Below are 19,993 nucleotides of genomic sequence, written 5' to 3'. Positions count from 1 at the left end.
ATATACTAAATTATTTACTTTTTTAAGCTCTACAAAATGGTTGGGAAAAAAATTCCAAAATTTTATGTTTTTAGGGTCAAAAATGGGAAAAACCCATTTTTACCCCATAAAATCCCCCATAAACCCCTGTTCCCATGGTCCGATCATGCTAATTCGCGAACTCGTTCAAATAAATGTAGGTTTACACGTTTATACCAAATTTCATCAAAATCGGATAATTTTTGTTCGAGTTATCGTGCTGACGGACACACACATATATATATATAAATATATTTATATGAATTTGAACGGATGGTGTTTTTGGCCTCTGGGGACATCAAAATGAAAAAGTAAATCGGTCCCGAGTCCAGGTCTTACCATGAGACCTACGGTAATAGCTTATTCCCTATATGGGAAATTCGCTAAAAAAGAACAGAACACAAAATGACAATTCTCTGAGTACCTTATTTAGTATAAAGTACACTTTTAGTTAAGTTAAACATATTCAAATTTGGCTCTGACTTGGAAAATAAATCCTTAATATATAGTAGGAAGCTACAAAACATGCCGTATTATATTGTAGTTGGTCTAGATGAGCACGCAGCATGGGGAGGAGGACTCGTATGACGTGACCTGACGCAACTAACACGCAGGACATTGGACAGAGGACAGTCACTTTCCTTCCTTCATCTCCAACCAGACGTATTGCGACTCGAGAAAGCTCGCGGCAAAAAGTTGAACGGTCACTCTCTTTCGTACTTTTCCCACCAAAATTACGAATTAGATAAATAGTGATCTGATTAACATGATGACAAGTAAAATTAATCGTGTTTTAATTATAGAAAATATTTCAGTCAGGATTAACTAATTTATACAAGTTGGTTATATTTCGGATAGTTACGCCAAATACAAAATTTTACTTAGTTATTTAATTTTATTCATTAAAAATTTTGGTGTCATGTAAAATAAGTGAAATGATGAATTTATTGTTATTATTTTGTTAGTGAAGCACAATTTATTTTTTACTATGATGCATAATACATTTAAAATATCAAAAATATTCAATTTCGGACGTATTTTGCGTTTAACAAGTATAAAAAGATTCACCCTAATTCAAGTATTGATAAAATTATGTTTAACAAATACCAATAAACTTTATCTGTATTATTACCAAACATTTTTAGTTTTATACAATAATTAAATTCATTAATGTATTAAACACCTAATTAAAAATAATTTTGAATATTTGTGTTTACTAAGTCGTTTTGATAGAGTATAGAAGATGCAGCGGAGAATTTGTAACTATACATGTATTTTCAACTGACTCTTAAGATTAATAGTGTTATGTTTTGAAAATGTAGATAAAAGTGCCATAAATACTCCCTGTTATAAACAATTACAAATACAATTGATCTACGTTGTTGAGGGATAGGTCAGCAGAAGGCCAAGCATCATCAGTTGAGGGATAGGTCAGCAGAAGGCCAAGCATCACCAGTTGAGGGATAGGTCAGCAGAAGGCCAAGCATCATCAGTTGAGGGATAGGTCAGCAGAAGGCCAAGCATCATCAGTTGAGGGATAGGTCAGCAGAAGGCCAAGCATCATCAGTTGAGGGATAGGTCAGCAGAAGGCCAAGCATCATCAGTTGAGGGATAGGTCAGCAGAAGGCCAAGCATCATCAGTTGAGGGATAGGTCAGCAGAAGGCCAAGCATCACCAGTTGAGGGATAGGTCAGCAGAAGGCCAAGCATCATCAGTTGAGGGATAGGTCAGCAGAAGGCCAAGCATCATCAGTTGAGGGATAGGTCAGCAGAAGGCCAAGCATCACCAGTTGAGGGATAGGTCAGCAGAAGGCCAAGCATCACCAGTTGAGGGATAGGTCAGCAGAAGGCCAAGCATCATCAGTTGAGGGATAGGTCAGCAGAAGGCCAAGCATCACCAGTTGAGGGATAGGTCAGCAGAAGGCCAAGCATCATCAGTTGAGGGATAGGTCAGCAGAAGGCCAAGCATCACCAGTTGAGGGATAGGTCAGCAGAAGGCCAAGCATCATCAGTTGAGGGATAGGTCAGCAGAAGGCCAAGCATCATCAGTTGAGGGATAGGTCAGCAGAAGGCCAAGCATCATCAGTTGAGGGATAGGTCAGCAGAAGGCCAAGCATCATCAGTTGAGGGATAGGTCAGCAGAAGGCCAAGCATCATCAGTTGAGGGATAGGTCAGCAGAAGGCCAAGCATCATCAGTTGAGGGATAGGTCAGCAGAAGGCCAAGCATCATCAGTTGAGGGATAGGTCAGCAGAAGGCCAAGCATCATCAGTTGAGGGATAGGTCAGCAGAAGGCCAAGCATCATCAGTTGAGGGATAGGTCAGCAGAAGGCCAAGCATCACCAGTTGAGGGATAGGTCAGCAGAAGGCCAAGCATCATCAGTTGAGGGATAGGTCAGCAGAAGGCCAAGCATCATCAGTTGAGGGATAGGTCAGCAGAAGGCCAAGCATCATCAGTTGAGGGATAGGTCAGCAGAAGGCCAAGCATCACCAGTTGAGGGATAGGTCAGCAGAAGGCCAAGGCCAAGCATCATCAGTTGAGGGATAGGTCAGCAGAAGGCCAAGCATCATCAGTTGCACAAGAGACAAATACTGTGTTTAGGACCTGTCTCGTTAAACTCGCATTGCGTAAAACAAAACAGCAGTTACCTACTCAAACCTCCGTTATGCAGCAGATATAATGTCAACCATCGTCAGAAGGGAGATGTTATTTAACTGTGTGTGACACAAACACATGCAATTTACAGTTTAGTTTAACAGTTGTTTCTTTATGGAGAAATGTACATACAAAGACTGACAAAAACATTGTACGTTTTTGCTATATCTAAAATACGATGAAATTGTCCTTTTTCAAAAACGAATTATGAGTTCGGTGAATTAGAATATTATAATCTTTTAAATCTACCACAACGTATAGTGTAGCCAATAAAATTAGTTAGTAAATTATTAATGTTAGTATTTCTGCGCTGCATTAAGTAATCGTTGGTACTGTACCTAGCTGTAATTAAAACTTAATAATCGGCCTACACAATTTTAGCGACAGAAGGCTCAGTAAAGAATAAATTAGAACCAGACGATCTGATGATTAGAAAAAATATGCTAGATGGTACCAGCATGATTGCCATTCATTGATGACGATGACAATTTATATTTTCCTAATTACATTACATGTTTTGAAAATATTTCTATTAACACATGTTTTATGTGTAAATATCTTTATTTTCTAAAATTGTGTCAACGTATCCATTTGTTTTTAAATATTAATCGCAGCATATTATAATTTACAAGAGTTCTTCCGGAAGCAATTCACAAAACACTTAAACCGCGCAATCCAAAGCCTACAATAATATTAACTTAGTACCGCACCAGATATTGGTTTCATAACTGCTGTAATCTATGACGGTGGTTACAGAATTTGCGGTAACCAGAGGGCAAACAGCTGTTTCTGAATCACCTGATAATGTGTGTCAGTTCCGTGGGAGAAAGTGCTGGTTGAAAGCACTTCATCCTTCTTCACTTTTAGTTTCACCCGGCTCTTTGACCTTCCTCTTTGCTATTGTTTAACATCATGAGCCGTGTTGGATTAGCCAGTCTATTATATCTGCAGCTAGTTTAGAAATGTGACTAATGAGTTAACTTGTGTTTCATAGATGTTAACTAATGTGTTTAATAAACTAACTTTTGTATTTTTTTTTTATATTCACAAGAAAATGGATAACATTTCGTCTAGTTTAGAATCGTTCTTGAATAGATAAGAATAATTTGTTACATATTTTTAAATGTTAAGTCTAAGACATCGACATAGTATAATGGGAGCTATGTTTCTCATTCAGTCCTGCTTATACAGGGTAGATGAATATAAAAAAAGGTAGAGCAACAACACTTGGCACAAAGTTAACCGGGCAAAATCATTTTAACCCTATCATTCAGTGATACGCAACCTGCTGAGGGGGGCGACCGCTAGAAGTCGGAAGAAAATCATTAATGGGCACTTATACTTAAACTTGTTATATGGACCACACCGATAAATCGACTTCCAAATCTATATACTGTATTTAATTCCGTAAGCGAATCGGTCCCCACGAAACATCTCGAGCTAGAAAAAAGGTGAATGTCTGTTGAGGTTTCATTTTAAAACTTAAGGTCCAAGGACGGTGGGGAAAATATGAGAAAGGTAAAAAATAACCCCTGCCATGCCCCACATGTCGTCAAAGATCCAGTCATTATCTAATGGAAGTACTGTTTTACAACACATACTATAGAATATCTTTATTCATCACTTGGGGGTACATAAAACATACATAAACACATTTAAATATTAATTTTGACTAAATAAATCAAAACTATTTAAGCTTATGAAGCCGGTCGGCGATAGACTACGCCTTAAATCAGGAATTGCTTGGACTGAAGCACGTCATGTAAGAGTATAACATTCGTGATAACAGTATCAGTCTCGTGATAGTCTGAGCATTTGTCGCATACATCAATGTATAATCTGACTAGTTTCTCGTTTCTCCGCAGCAATCACTGATGGATTACCAGTTACCAGTCTATTACGCTATTACTGGCGGATGAGATGTATGTATGTATGTGTGACAATGAGGATCGTCTCTGTCACTTTCTAATTGTTGGCCAACCATTACGTCACCAGATGAACGCTAAACATCGGCAGACGACCCGGGGTCAGCGACACTTTCACATAACGCGTGATCTACAATTTAATAATTATAAACGCCGAACGAGCATTGCTGCAAATTTTATATGACCTGTCTGCTGTTTCTTTCAACCAAGCTCTAGTGTCTTTTAATAAAAATGTTTTGTTTTTTCTAAATTAATGAAGTTTACATTCGTTATCGTGGGACTCTCCGACAATTAAATTTAATTGTTGGCGAAGTAGTGTTTGTTAGCGAAGTGATTGTTAGCGAAGTAGCTATTACCGTAGGTGACACGGTAAGACCGGGACCAATTTACTTTTACATTTTGATGTCCCCAGAGGCCAGCATTGTTGCGAATATTATAATGCTCTCTGGTTGCGACATATTAGTCATTGGGATCGAGGAACGGACATTAGAACAGAAACAGTATGGATAAGAAACATAAAGGGATGACGTCACGGATGGATTCTAATACTAATAATGTCTACACCATTTTTTGACGCTTTTTGACAGTTGCAATGAAATAATAATACAAAAATGTTTTTTTGGTCATTATTGTTTATGTCTTTGATCCGTACCGTTTCTATTATTTATAATCCGTGGAATCATACAAACAACCAACCCATTTCTGCAGCTCATCGCCGAAAACTACAAAACGTAATTTTCTTTTCTTTTAGGGTATAGCATAATTGTTTTGCGGTAAAATACTAAGGTTAAAAATATTGAAATTTCATTTTTTTTAATACTTTAGCTATTGACTTTTAATCATAAAAAAACTTATGTTATTTTTTATGTTGGTTGTTCAGCATGCGTAACTTTCACTCGTCCTATTTGAATATCATATTCGTTATTAGTTATTAGTTTAAATTATTATTCAAACGAAAGCAGGTATTAGATTAAAATATATGGGATTATATAATTATAACTGGTGAAATACATATTAAATTGTAATAAGAATTCGAAAATAAATCAAATTATGTCTTTTGGTCGAGTTATACAGTAGGTAAATATTGTCCGATACTTAAAGTGAGAACTTGGCATGCATGCCTTCAATTTGAGACCTCAATCATGAAAATCTGTCGGGTAGAAGAGCCAAACGAACTCGGCAATGAGAAACCAAATTTAACTTCCTTAAGAAATACATGAGGAGCAAATTTCGTTTACGTTTACACCGAGTGCGATTATAGATAAATATATGCCAATGCTTGATGGAAAATCTGTGCTTGCATACCTTCAATTTGAGACCTCAATCATGAAAATCGGTCGGGTAGAAAAGCCAAATGAACTCGGAATAGAAAAACCGATTTTTAAAAATATACGAGATGATTGTCGTTGTATCACCATACAGTATACGTAAAATAACTACTAACCTACTTAAAGAAAGTATATTAAAACATAAACATAACATGTTATGACAATAATTTCCCCGCCGCAGCAAGCCTGCAGACTAAGCGAATTCCCGTTAACCTGATTGGATTTACACTAAAACGCCTCCATAAATATATATGGATTTGAACGGATGGTGTTTTTGGCCTCTAGGGACCTCAAAACGAAAATGTAAATCGGTCCCGGGTCCAGGTCTTACCATGAGTACTACGGTAATAGCTTATTCCCTATATGGGAAATTTGCTAAAACGTGATTTGTTATAATCAGCTGATGTTGTTATATATTCATACGATCAGGAAAACAATATTAAAGAATAGAAACTATTTTAAATTCAATTTTTGTAAGTGTTGAAAGAGCTGCCTAGAAAAGGAATAGTATTCCTTACAGTACTTTTTAATGCAGTTTTACGCCTCGAATACTTCCCAATACAGTGGAAGGTTTCACAAATTGTTGTTATTCCGAAACCTGGTAAACCTTTAAATCAAGCATCCTCGTATCGGCCTATATCTATTCTTCCCATGGTATCAACAGTTTTTTAAAAACTTTTTTTAAAAAGACTCCAAATTATAACTGATGAAAAAGAATTGTTGCCTACCCATCAGTTTGGATTCCGCCGAAAGCATTCCACCATTGAGCAAGTGCATAGAATAGTGAATGTAATCAAGGAAGATCTTGAAAATAAACGTTTTGATTCATCTGCTTTTTTGGACGTAGCCCAGGCGTTTGATAAAGTCTGGCACACAGGATGATTGTTCAAAATTAAAACTTTGCTGCCCCATACACACTATGGAGTGTTGAAATCGTATTTGTCCAAATGCTTTTTTCAAATTAAATATCAAGATGTAGTTACAGATGTGCATTAAATTGAATGAGGTGTACCACAAGGCAGTGTACTTGGACCTATTTTGTATATTTTGTTCACTTATGACCTTCCAAGTACTCAGGGTATTACGGTTGCAACATTTGCAGACGATACTGCTTTTTTATCATCAAATCAGGATCCTATTCTGGCTTCATCAAACCTTCAGGCTGCATTAGACGATTTGTCTCAGTGGCTACAGAATTGGAAAATTAAAGTAAATGAAACAAAATCCGTTCAAGTTACATTTACTATGTCTACAAGAACTTGCCCCCCAGTAACATTGAATAATGTCATGCTTCCACAATCCAACGAAGTTAAGTACCTTGGTATGCATCTCGACAGACGGCTTACATGTCATTCACACATTTGGAACAAACGACTTCATTTAAATTTAAAAACCAACAAACTAAATTGGCTTATTGGTCGAAATTCAAAATTATCTGTTGAAAATAAATTACTTTTATACAAAATTATATTGAAACCTATTTGGACCTACGGTATCCAACTCCGGGGAACCACTTCAAACTCGAACATAGAAATAGTTCAACGATTTCAATCCAAAACACTAAGAAAGATTTTACAAGCACCTTGGTTTGTCACAAATAAAGTTATTCATCAAGATACAAAATTACCCTATGTTAGAGAAGAAATAAAAAAACGAAGTGAAAAATATCAAAGAAATCCATCCAAATTTCCTGGCAGTTAACCTCCTCGACAATAGTGAAGCTACATATAGGCTCAAAAGAGTTAAACCAATAGACCTTCCAAATCGTTTTTAGTCAAACTATTTAAAAGTTTTTGTATATTAGTGCACTTGATGGAGTGTATCTAACCCATGTTAAAATGGTCATAAAATTTACTTATTGTTCTAGTATAGAATAGATTGTAAATAAATACTTGTAAAAAAAATTTTTAGAATAATAAATAAAGGGATAGTAAACTTTTCAGGCCCATGGGAAAATATAGAGTTAATTAACCTGCATGTAAATCGGTCCAATAGAATTCCAGATCTCACTCTTAATGGACTTAAAATATTACACCATGTTAAATTGTCAATAGATATTTTAAATTCGGTTTTTTATAACATTTAGTCGAGTAATATCTGAAATCGAAGCAAAATGGGCAAATATACAGTCAATAACTTTCATTTTGAACCAACCACGTGTAAATCGGTCCAGTAGTATGGTCAGGGTAGCTGTCGTAAGCTTAAAAACTAGCCCCATGTTAAATCTCCATAAGAAAAGTTTATTTTTATATTGGTTCCTAGAGGTCGCCCCGTGGTCGAATACTCTACCAAAAATATGTAATTTACAGACTTCTCAAATTTCACTCCACGCAGTATATAAAACATGTGATTGGAATTTGTTTGGATTTCTGTTTATAAAATTTTGTTGTTATTTCGTCACCAGCATGGAAACCAATAAGGCCCATGTTATTATTTTTTTAATTTGCAATTCGTGCTAATTTTTGGGCCTATTTTTAATTTGCAAAGGGATTCTGCACATCTACAAGAAAATATCTTTCATTTAGTACCAACCGCGTGTAATTCGGCCCAGTAGTATGGTCACTGGTCAGGCTAGCTGTCATAAGTTTTGCAAAAGTTTTTTTAGTATACATATATGATAATGTGTCAAAATCACCTGTTCACTGCAACTCTGTTACTCGTCCGGGTGAACTCTGAAGTCATTGCACCTTTAATCCATGCTGTTGCAACTCTCAGAATTCTTTTATTTTTCTAAACATACGACTTCGCCGATTAGATATTACCTTGATCTTCGCATTTGAATGTTTAAGTGCTTCGTTTCGGATGGTCCCGGACCGGTTGGTGGCGAGTGGTGACATTGAGGGTCACCAGGACCACGTGTAAGCCACGGACCGCAGAGATCCTGGGATTGAGCAACTTCGGGGTAGAATGCGGTCCTGTTGCCCAACCATGCAGGATCCTGGGGTCTTTCCAGTTACCAAACACGACTTTGACTCATAAATTAATCCGTATACATTAGTCATGCTAATGGACAAATGATATTCGGAAAGAATCAATTTAGAATATAAATAAAAATGTCAAATAGGTACTGCATTATTGTCGGATACAAACTTAATACATTTTCAAAAAGACTACCACATTTGACACAAAATGAATTCCACACGATATGCAATATTGTTTGTGGAGTATACAAAGAGTCCTCAAAAAGTCCATGTATGTTATATTTTTAACCATTGCTGATTTCATTTTATGTTGTTTGTTGTTGTTCCGGATCGGTATGACATACAATAAAAGGTTAAATTACCTGTGTCCGCCAGTCGATCCTTATGTGCTGTGTGGTAGGCTTACTTTTATTTTAGTTACTACGACGGACATGTAGACGCGCGTTGGTCGTGTGTCGAGTCTCGACTGGGGTCAGACGTTACTTGCAGAGTTGACCTTTGTCCTGTATCTGTCCTTTGTAGCTACAGGTGGCGTTTCATTCAATTTTAACAATGATTCGAATAATATGTTGGATTGTAGTGTACTTTTATCGTTCAGGAGGTTGTGGGGGCTGGTTTTAGATGCTCTATAAATTTCATATTGCTCTAGTGATGACATTACTCGACTTTTTCTACAAATGTGTAAAGGTTTTAAATTTTCATTCAGGCTGGAATAACTAGGTGCTCGGCAAAATTGGATTGTTGTGTTTAACTATTTTTGGGAAGGTGTTCTTTAAACCTCTTGATAAATGGTCTGCCAGTCTGTCCAATATAGAATTTATCACAGTCACTGCATGTTATTTTGTACACTCCGGATTTATCACTCAAGTTTTTAACACTTTGTTGGGCTCTAGGTTTAAGGAGATTTTGGACTTAATTAGATGTTCTAAATGCTACAGTTTTTCCGTGTTTTTTCAATTTATTTTTAGAGTGTGGGTGATTTTTTCTCCGTATTCAACTGAGACAAATTCTGTTTTTAATTTAGGCTTTGGATCTGAGGTCTCTTTACTAATTTTCTTTCTATGTTTGCTGATTAATGTGTCGATGATTAATGACGAGGGTCAATGAAAATATAATGCCCTGTTAATTCCGCTCAATTTTTTGGACTCCCCTATGAACGTCACCTCGTATGAATCTGTATCAATAGGTTAGTGTTTAAGAAATGTTTTAATGAAAATTTAATAACTTAAAAGTTAAAAACAGAGAGCTTCCCATTTCTGTATAACAAAAACAAATAAGAGGTGGGCTTTCTAGGGATGTTCCGTATGAATATTCTGTTACAAATACAGAGAACCATGTAGAAGATACACTAACGATGCATTATTTTCCATCAACACCAAAAATAAGTAAATTTGTAGAGATATACCTTTGATATACTCGGTATCTTCGGCGTAAACTATAATGGTATTGCACTTGTTTACATTGAAAACCAAATGCTATCACAAATAACCATGTATTGTTATGCAGGTGCTAAGGATATTAACACTGTCGGCGTTGGTCGCAGTGTGTTGGTGTGAAGATGTCTCCACCGCCGCCCCCACTACCAACTCCAGCGTCCCCGTCCCCGACCCTGCCAAGACGACGTCCACTGACGACGCCGCCACCAACAGGACGCGGCGCTCTGACGTCATCGGCCTCTTCAACTCCAAGCTGCACAAGAAGTTCTCGTTGTTGGGCTCCTTGAGTTCGCTCAGTTCCTCCCATCCTCATATACCCGCAACTGCCCCAGACTGTCACAGCCATACTCTAACTGTGAGTTACAGTACCTAGCCACTTATTTGGTCGCCATTCAACTCTGTGGTTCAATAAGTTAGCAAAATTGTTTTTTTTACTTAACAGAGGAATGTTGCACAAAATATTCTAAAAATATTTTATTAGAACTACTCAGATAAAAAAAATACATATTAAGTTGAAAATGATTACAATGTCAACAAACCATTGGCCCTAATTACAATAAGTGTGGTAATTAACCAGATACTTATGCAAGGACCACGGACGATCGTACGATAGAGAGATATCTGGGACTAGAGACTATAGTATTTACTTTGCAGGTGCCCGGGGCCTCTACTTGTACTGTGTAGGAGATGATGGGAGGCGGTCCATGTTCCTGATGTGTTATTTACCGCCCAGACTTGTATAACAATGACGTGATAGATGGCTTCATCTAGGCCTCGTGTTGTGAAGACCTCGACTGAGTGCAAGGGAGAAATCTTGATGATTCTTTCTCCTGCAGCCGTAGACGCTGTAATTGGGATAATTACAAGTTCCGCGATGTTCGCTTCATTGTTAAAAAGTGTTTGGTTCGGATTAGTGAGGCATACAGATGGTTGTGTAATTTCCCTTTTGATGAATATATTTGTAGGAAAAGGTGTTAAATGATTTTCATAATATAAATTTGCCAAATTGATTCTCTGAATTTAGATTTTACTATAAACTATATAATTGTGGTACTAAAGCTCTATCTAACTTATTACAACCTAACTCATCAACATATTTTCACTTCCCTCCAAAAATGCCATCATTACGATTACATGTCTCCAACCCCTTATAATGATGGGAAATACTATGTAGGATCAATGATTTCTTGTTTCACGAGCAAAATTATTTATTCTTTCAAAAGGTGTTTGTGACTTAAGACTGCATGAAAATCCAATCTGATACTTAACATCCCTTTAAAAAAATAGTGAAATGGAAAATCGCCATTATAAGGTGCATTTTTGAAGAATTAGCTGGTAAAATAAGTTTTGCAGCATAGAGTGCTGTTACATTCTTAGAATGCATAAAAGTACTCTTAAAAACTAAATAACTACAATTAATGTTCCAGTATGACCACAAAGCCTTCAGTTTGTGGAGTTTTAAGAAGGCAATATTCTCGACGCTGCTTCAGGCCATCAAGGCCATCACCGGAGGAGTGATCGCCCTGAAGGGTCAGATAATCAAGGTGAAAGGTCACCTGATAGCGGCCAAGGGCCACTTGCTGCAGACCAAGGGGGAGGCCATCTCAGACTTCGGTCGCCACATTGCCACCAAGGCGCTGCTCTCGCCAGTGCACGTCCCTCCGTCTGCCACTGGGCTCAGCGCTACTGGTAACCTGAAAGAAATTAATATGTCTAATGCTTGAATATAGGAATGACTAAATTTTTATTTACTTATTAGGATATAAATTTGTTTCTCCACTTAAATAAATCACCAGTTACCATCTTATAATAAGTTACCTTGTAGATTGTTTTATTTATTTTTTTTTTTTGAGGTTGGTGGGGTTTTCACCTTGCATTGCCCGTCCACATCGGCCACAGAGGCATGTGCGTAGAGTTTGTCCAGAAAACCATGGGGTGAGCCGGTTCAATACGAGGGTGAACTGTACTGAGATAAACAGTAGTGGCAGGGCTACCGACTGAGCCCAGACTTGATGTTGATGACTGACCACAGCTTCCTGTGGCTTCACGTTGACAACTTATATACCATTCAGAAACAACTCATAACAACGGCAAAATCCACAAAATTAGGTATTGCGCAAAATTACTTACAACCAACACCCGCAGTTGTAGCAGAGAAATCATGAACGCGCCAAGTCTCTGACCTTAGCGGGTCCAAGGTTACTTTCTCCGGGAACTGCCCGGACGGGTTTCCTGTTTCCTGTGGTCGGGTAGCCAGCCCCATTGGATGAAAGTGAAGCTAGAGGTTGCATCATAAAGAGCGTCCTCTGTGGTGGCTGGGCTGGGGTTACCTCACTGTCAGGGCTGTGATGCGACCTTGACAATGACAACTGATTTCTTGAAAATGGGTTGTGATTCTGAAGGAGAACTACTCTTGGAGCGTAAAAGGGACGAAGATGCAATGATTCGATTGTCAGAGCTTACTAAACTGTCCAGGGTAGCATATGTCATTTACCAACTGTAGATTCCCAAATTATTAACTTTATCTATAAAGCATGTTTAAATAGTTTTAGTGATACAGCAATTTTAGACTAAATTCACGTGTAAACTGATTTGTAGGCATAGGCAGTACTGGGTACGCCGCTCACAAACCCATCTACGGGCCTCCTTCAGCTTCAGGTCCTGGGACAGGCTACGGAGCGCCACCTAAACCTGTGTACGGACCTCCTCCTTTCGCCAAACTACCTCCCTCGTCGTACGGCCCTCCGCCGGCGCCCTCCAGTAGCTACGGCGCTCCTTCTGCTCCGTCGGCGCCAGCACCGTCTCCTCCTACTAGTAATTATGGCGCGCCACCTCCCCCTGTGCCGTCTACTTCCTACGGTGTTCCTGTAGCCTCCGCCCCAGCACCTTCCGGAGGCGGCGACTACAGCGGCCCCCCGCCACCCTCTAGCTCAGGGTCCTCGAGTATCTTCCTCCCCCCATCTTTTCCGTCCTCTCCGGGCTTCAGCGCTCCCTCAACGGGGTATGGCTCTCCTTACAAGAGAGACATTAAATGTAAGTACTGATTATAACATTTTAGACTATTTTGCATTGTATGCAAAGTATCCTAAATAACTGTAAAATACCTCAAAAAGTAATAATAAGTCCATTAGAATTTAGTTATAAGTGATATTGGGTACAATTGCAGCTAATGCATATTTGAGACTGGATTTACATTAAAAACCTAGCTAATAACCCACAACCTTACACTGTTTGTGGGAACAAGAATCCTCAGACATCTCCTTCACTTCGAGATCATCGAGGTTAGGTTACAACAGTTAGATCAATTTGTGTCCTAAATGATTATCGATACGCGCCTAAATGTTTTAACTTGTAGATGCCTAGATAGTTATGTGGTTAATAGGACAAAGGAGGTTAAGAACATAGCATTATAACTATAAATAAAAACAGTGAAGTTCACGTTATATTCAATATTAAATCATGAAAAGGGAAAAATGACAAAAGTTGATCAACATTTGTGTCTAATCAGCCGTATAACATTCACCGACTGTGTTAACGTATAACGTATAACGTTCCTTGAACTGAATACTGATACACATACAGCGGATCAGCTGGTGGATGGTAGCGGGTGCGGGAAGGAATGCAGGTTTCTCTCCAATGCCACGGCCACGGCTGGGAGATCTCACGCGCTACGGCTAGACTAGTTACTGTACTTCCTGCAACAATAATCACTCCTTGCTACAACGTATGTATTATATATGTAGTTGATTATCATGTCCGCTGGGCGCTGATGACTTTCACGTTAGGTAGTATAATTAATTTACGAACTTGTAATCGAGTCTTCATATGATCACTTGAATGACTTGATCGATGAATGGCGGTGGGGTGGGGTGGGGGTTTGCTATTAATATATTAGGCGTTGAATGCGTGAATTATTTTCTCGAATTTGATTTAAATTTTGCTAATCCATCCTTGTTTCACCACTTACTTTAATTGATTGATAAAAGAAACCCATTCATTTCAAAGCACCATAAGAGTCATATATTTGCAATACGGTACGGCATTTGATAGATCAATAAAAAATACATATAATATGAATTGCCAAAAGTGAATCATACAGAAAAAACAAAGAAGCAGAAAAACTCTGACCAACCAAATTACATACAATAATCGAAATTTGTTCGTAGTAAAAGATCCACGATCAAAATAGCCACATTCATAACCTTATCATTACCATAGGCTATCTGGAACTTGTCATTAAAAATCCTTAGGTTGGTTCCTACAAATTTCACTAAAACTGATCAAATCGTAAGATTAAGAAAAAAATCAAATTTTGTTAAATACGAAAAATCTAACAACCAGTTTACAGTGTTTACGTGTTATATATTATTGTTTTCCGTTACGATAACATGAGGGAAACGCGCCACATAAAAACTACATTGAAATAAAATGTTGTAGACGAATGATACAAATATATAGATTTACTCAATCATTTGCCCTCGAGTACCTACATAATGTGAATGCTTACATGTTTGTAATGTTTTAAGTGTTGTACGAAAAGTAAAAATAAAATGGTTTATTGTGGTACGATTTGTCAAACTTTTATGAATTTGACCACAAAAGGTATCCAATTTTGAACTGAATGCTACCTAGAAATAAAGTCTGCTACATTGGGAAATCTTTAAGTAGGTTTTATGATAAAACTCTAGGAACCGTAATTTAAATTGTGTTACTGCAAATTTAAAATTTTATTATAAGACAATATTCCATGGATTTCCTATTATATAAGCCTATTGCATTGAATAGTTATTTGTGCAACTAGTGAGAAAAGTGAGCAATTGACGACGTTGCCTGCATGTTACGCGCTTACTATTTCGTGCCTTCACGTTGAAAATCTGGAGTGAGACAAAGTAATTAGAGTGAGACAATGTTAACATTGTCTCACTGATGAGCGAATTGGCCACTTTGCTTTCTCAAATCAGTGAGAGAACATGTACATTGTACATTGTTAGGTAACTGTAGGAAAAATTATTTGTATTTACCACCTGGTTTATTATACTGTTTACTACTGACAAATAACTAAGTTATAATTGATATATTGTCTTGTCCACCTGAGCCGTTCTGGGCCACGACACGGGCGGGCCGCAACGGTCTGTTTGGCCGACTTCTTTGGATTTCTTTCTCCTAGTTTACAAAGATAATTGTTTCAGGAAGGAAATAGATTCTTAGACTAATGGCTCAGAGCTGAAAGTTCAAAGAAGACAAGAAAGTAGCTTATGCGTATGAGAACTATACTGCCTCGTAATCTGTTTGTGGCAGAGCGAGATTTGCACACGTAAATTGCTCTTCTTTTTTTATCATCAACACTTTGACTATGTTATGACATTAGTTTTTTTTGTAGACTGGATTTTCAATATTGAGATCTGAAATCAAGGGAAATAGTTTCTGAAATAGAAATATAAAAAGATTCTACCACATATTTTGAATACTCCCATGTATTCACATTATAAAGGAATCTGCAAAACAGCCCCACAGGTGATTAAAAAAAAAAAAAAAAACTTAGCCAAATCACTAATGTACTTCAATACGATCTATGTCTGTGTGTTTGTAAAATATATCTCGAAATTCAGTGGAATTATTTTGCCTAAAGTTTGGAGTGACTTAGGCCTAAACAATCGGCGAAAGCCACTACTTCAGGATAAATCATATGTCGATACGCAACTCGTTTGAAAATTAAAAATATAACCCAAGTAGCCATGATGGTTATATAAAATAACCAGAAAAAAATAAACAAAAAACTTATAAATTAAGTTTATAAAAGTTACTGTACAGTATACTAGCAAATTACAAAATACAACATAACGGGGGTGTGGCTACATGGTTTTGCCATTAATTTGAATCTGCTAATTACTGTCTCAACTATACTTTGAATGTTAAAATTATCATATGATCAGCTGACTGTTTGTAAACTTTATATTTGATTTTATTGTAGTTCTTTCTTAATACAAAAGTGTTTCAATGTTATAATCTCTTCTTTTAATTAACTTATTTTGTGTTAGTATATTTATATAAGGCACAAGCCTTATTTGGTGACCCCTTACTGTACTTTTTATTGTCATTAATTCAATTGGACCATAATGAATAATCAAGATTCTACTCCAACTCCTAGCACACCAGAGGCTTCACAAATCTCACCAATTCAAGTGAAAATTCCACCATTTTGGTCAAAAAATGTTTCACTTTGGTTTCATCAAATTGAATGTCAGTTTTCTCTTCATGGAATTTCAAAGGAAAGAACTAAATACAATTATGTAATGAGCTCACTGGACAATGAAGTTGCAAGTCACCTTTCGGATTTTATTACCAAACCTTTGTCTCAAACTCCCTACTCTGACTTAAAAGAAAGGCTCTGCTCAGAATACGAAATTTCAGAAAATGCCAAACTAAAACAACTGACAACAGAAGTTTTTCTCGGAGATAAGAAGCCGACAACTCTTCTTCGTGAAATGAGAACCTTAGCAGGCACACAGGTAACTGACAGTTTTTTGAAAGTTATTTTTCTACAACGTCTACCTAGTCACATTCGTACTGCTCTAGCTGCTTCTCAAACCAATTCTCTTGATGACTTAGCTAAATTAGGTGACCAAATAGCTGAACTATCAGCTGTCGACAACTACGTTTGTGCTCAAGGAGATGTTGCGCAATCTAGTGATCGGATTGCCAACTTAGAAAAACAAGTCAGCGAACTAACTCAGTCTATTGATGGACTTCTTAAGTTAAGTAAACGCAACTTCCCAGTCAAACATAAGAACAATTACTATCCTAAAGAGAGAAATGATCAAGGTGAAATTTGCTGGTATCATAACAAATTTGGTGAAAATGCTAAAAAATGTGTTCAACCTTGTTTGTTCACACCAAAAAAGAATGCACAACAGGAAAACTTCCTGCCCCGTCACTAAATGCGGCTCAGGATGACAGGGGCTTTCAATCTCGCCGCTTATTTGTAACCAACTTACCCTGTGGTCGTAAGTTTCTCGTGGATTCTGGAGCAGACATATCTGTTTTGCCTCTCACAAACAAAGACAAATGTGCTGTAAGTAATAGACAATTATATGCTGCCAATGGTTCTGTTATCAAAACGTACGGTAAACAAGACATAAAACTTGATCTAGGCTTGAAAAGAAAGTTTGTCTGGTCTTTCATAGTTGCAGACGTAACCCAACCCATAATTGGCGCAGACTTTTTATCACATTATGGTTTACTTGTTGATATAAAAAATAAAAGACTAATCGATAACAGGACTCAATTATCTGTTATTGGAATTCAAAAACTTTCAAATCAACAATCTGTATTGGTTCTTGACCCAAAAGGTAAATACTCAAAACTTATCAACCAATATCCTAATTTACTGAAAGAAAATCCTAATTTTAAAGTTTCACAGGACACAGTTTTTCACTCAATTCAGACAACAGGTCAGCCTGTGAACTTTAGAGCTAGACGTTTACCTCCAGAAAAACTTGCGGTAGCTAAAAAGGAGTTTCACAAGATGGTTGAGTTAGGCATTTGCAGACCTTCAAAAAGCTGTTGGTCCAGTCCACTTCATTTAGTTCCTAAAACTGATGGTACATGGAGACCTTGCGGGGATTACCGTGCCCTAAATGCAAAAACAGTTCCTGATAGATATCCTATACCTTATTTGCATGATTTTAACAGCCAGTTAAATGGAAAAACTATATTTTCTAAAATTGATCTTGTTCGGGCTTTTCATCACATTCCAGTAGCTCCTGATGACATTCCAAAAACTGCTGTCATAACGCCTTTTGGATTATTTGAATTTCTAAAAATGCCATTTGGATTAAGGAATGCTGCACAAACTTTCCAGAGATATATTAATTCTCTTTTGCATGATCTAGAGTTTACCTTTTGTTACTTAGATGATATTCTAGTAGCATCCTCCTCAGAAGATGAACATATTAATCACTTGCAAACTGTTTTTGATAGACTTAATAAGCATCACATTAATATTAATACGTCAAAGAGCGTATTTGGCGTGACTGAGATCTCTTTTCTTGGTTACACAGTTTCGAAACAAGGAATTTCTCCTCTTCCTGATAAAGTTGAAGCTATTGTTAGTTGCAAACTTCCTGAAACCATTCTTGAGCTTCGTAGATTCCTTGGACTTATACACTTTTACAGAAGTTCACTTCCTAACGCAGCTGCTATTCAGCAACAACTATTTGATTTGTGTAAGGGTACACATAAGTCTGATAAACGAAAAATAATTTGGACTTCAGAATCTAAGAAAGCTTTTGAGGATGCAAAGGGCCAGCTAGTCAATGCCACACTTCTAGCACACCCATCTCCTGATGCTCCTTTAGCTCTCATGGTCGATGCATCAAACTTCGCTATAGGTTCATCTCTCCACCAGATTTGTAATGGAAACTTTGAACCTCTTGGGTTTTTCTCTAAATCCCTTACAACAACTCAAAAAAAATACAGTACCTATGACAGGGAACTCCTGGCTGCATACCTATCTGTGAAGCACTTCCGTTATCTCCTTGAAGGGCGAAGTTTTGTTATATATACAGATCACAAACCTCTATCTTTTGCCTTCAATAAACCCTCTGATACATCTAGTCCAAGGCAATTGCGTCATCTAGACTTCATTGGACAGTTCACTACCGACATAAGGTATCTTCCAGGAAAACAAAACATTCCTGCTGATTTCATGTCAAGAATAAGTGCTATTGACCTACCTTCATCTATATCATTTGAACAAATTTCTGAAACTCAATCTCAAGATGCTGAACTTAAAAACCTTAAGTACTCAAACACAACTTCTTTGATATTCAAAAATATTTTACTTCCTAATGGCTCAGAGCTGTGTTGTGACACAAGTACTGGAAGACTACGACCATTTATTCCTCAGCAGTTCAGAAAACAGTTATTTGACTCCCTTCACAACCTGGCACATCCTGGAATCAAAGGATCTCTGGACCTTATTAAACAACGTTTTGTTTGGCCTTCCATGAATAAAGATGTCAGACTTTGGGCCAAAGCATGTGTAGCTTGCCAGAAATCAAAGGTTTGGAAACATACTACTTCTGAGATTGGAGCTTACAACAACATTAATGGACGTTTTTCTCACATTAATGTGGACATAGTTGGACCCTTGCCACCTTCTCAAGGATTTACGTACTTGCTAACTATCATAGATCGCTTTACACGATGGGTCGAAGCAACGCCTATCAAGGATATTACTGCTGGAACAGTTGCAGAAGCTCTTCTTTCTACCTGGATTGCTAGATTTGGAGTTCCTCAAAACATTACTACAGATAGAGGAAGACAATTTGACTGCAATTTATTTCAGGAATTAACAAAACATCTCGGTATCCATCACATTAAAACTACAGCGTATCACCCTGAAGCTAATGGAAAGATCGAGAGATGGCACCGACATCTGAAATCTGCATTAACGGCTCAACTCACATCTAACTGGACACAGACGTTACCAATGGTTCTACTGGGACTAAGATCTTATATTATTCCAGAACACAATGTCACTGCTGCAGAAATGACACTAGGTCAGTCCATCAGATTGCCATGCGATCTTTTTCAAACTACAGAAGATACCTCAACAAATGTTCCTGATTTAGTGTACAATCTGAAAAGAAAAATGAATGATCTCAAACCAATAGAAGCCAAATACCATTCTTCTAAGAAGGTCTTTGT

General features: G+C 37.3%; 1 protein-coding gene across 1 annotated transcript in view; it reads left to right on the top strand.

Moving 5' to 3' along the window:
* LOC128983698 (uncharacterized) overlaps positions 1 to 19,993 on the top strand; it is a 56,264-nt gene that overhangs the window by 18,652 nt on the left and 17,619 nt on the right. Inside the window, exons 2-4 of the mRNA XM_054403098.1 lie at positions 10,353 to 10,637; positions 11,710 to 11,971; positions 12,881 to 13,315. Coding sequence (XP_054259073.1) covers positions 10,353 to 10,637; positions 11,710 to 11,971; positions 12,881 to 13,315 — 982 coding nt within the window. The remainder of the gene's footprint in view (positions 1 to 10,352; positions 10,638 to 11,709; positions 11,972 to 12,880; positions 13,316 to 19,993) is intronic.

The sequence above is a fragment of the Macrosteles quadrilineatus genome, unplaced genomic scaffold (genome assembly GCF_028750875.1).
Source record: "Macrosteles quadrilineatus isolate MER2022 unplaced genomic scaffold, UCM_ALF_1.0 Scaffold_1__1_contigs__length_201487025, whole genome shotgun sequence".
In the NCBI taxonomy this organism is placed as follows: domain Eukaryota; kingdom Metazoa; phylum Arthropoda; class Insecta; order Hemiptera; family Cicadellidae; genus Macrosteles; species Macrosteles quadrilineatus.
The sequence above is the reverse complement of the archived record's forward strand: the minus strand, read 5'-3'. Positions and strand labels throughout refer to the sequence as shown.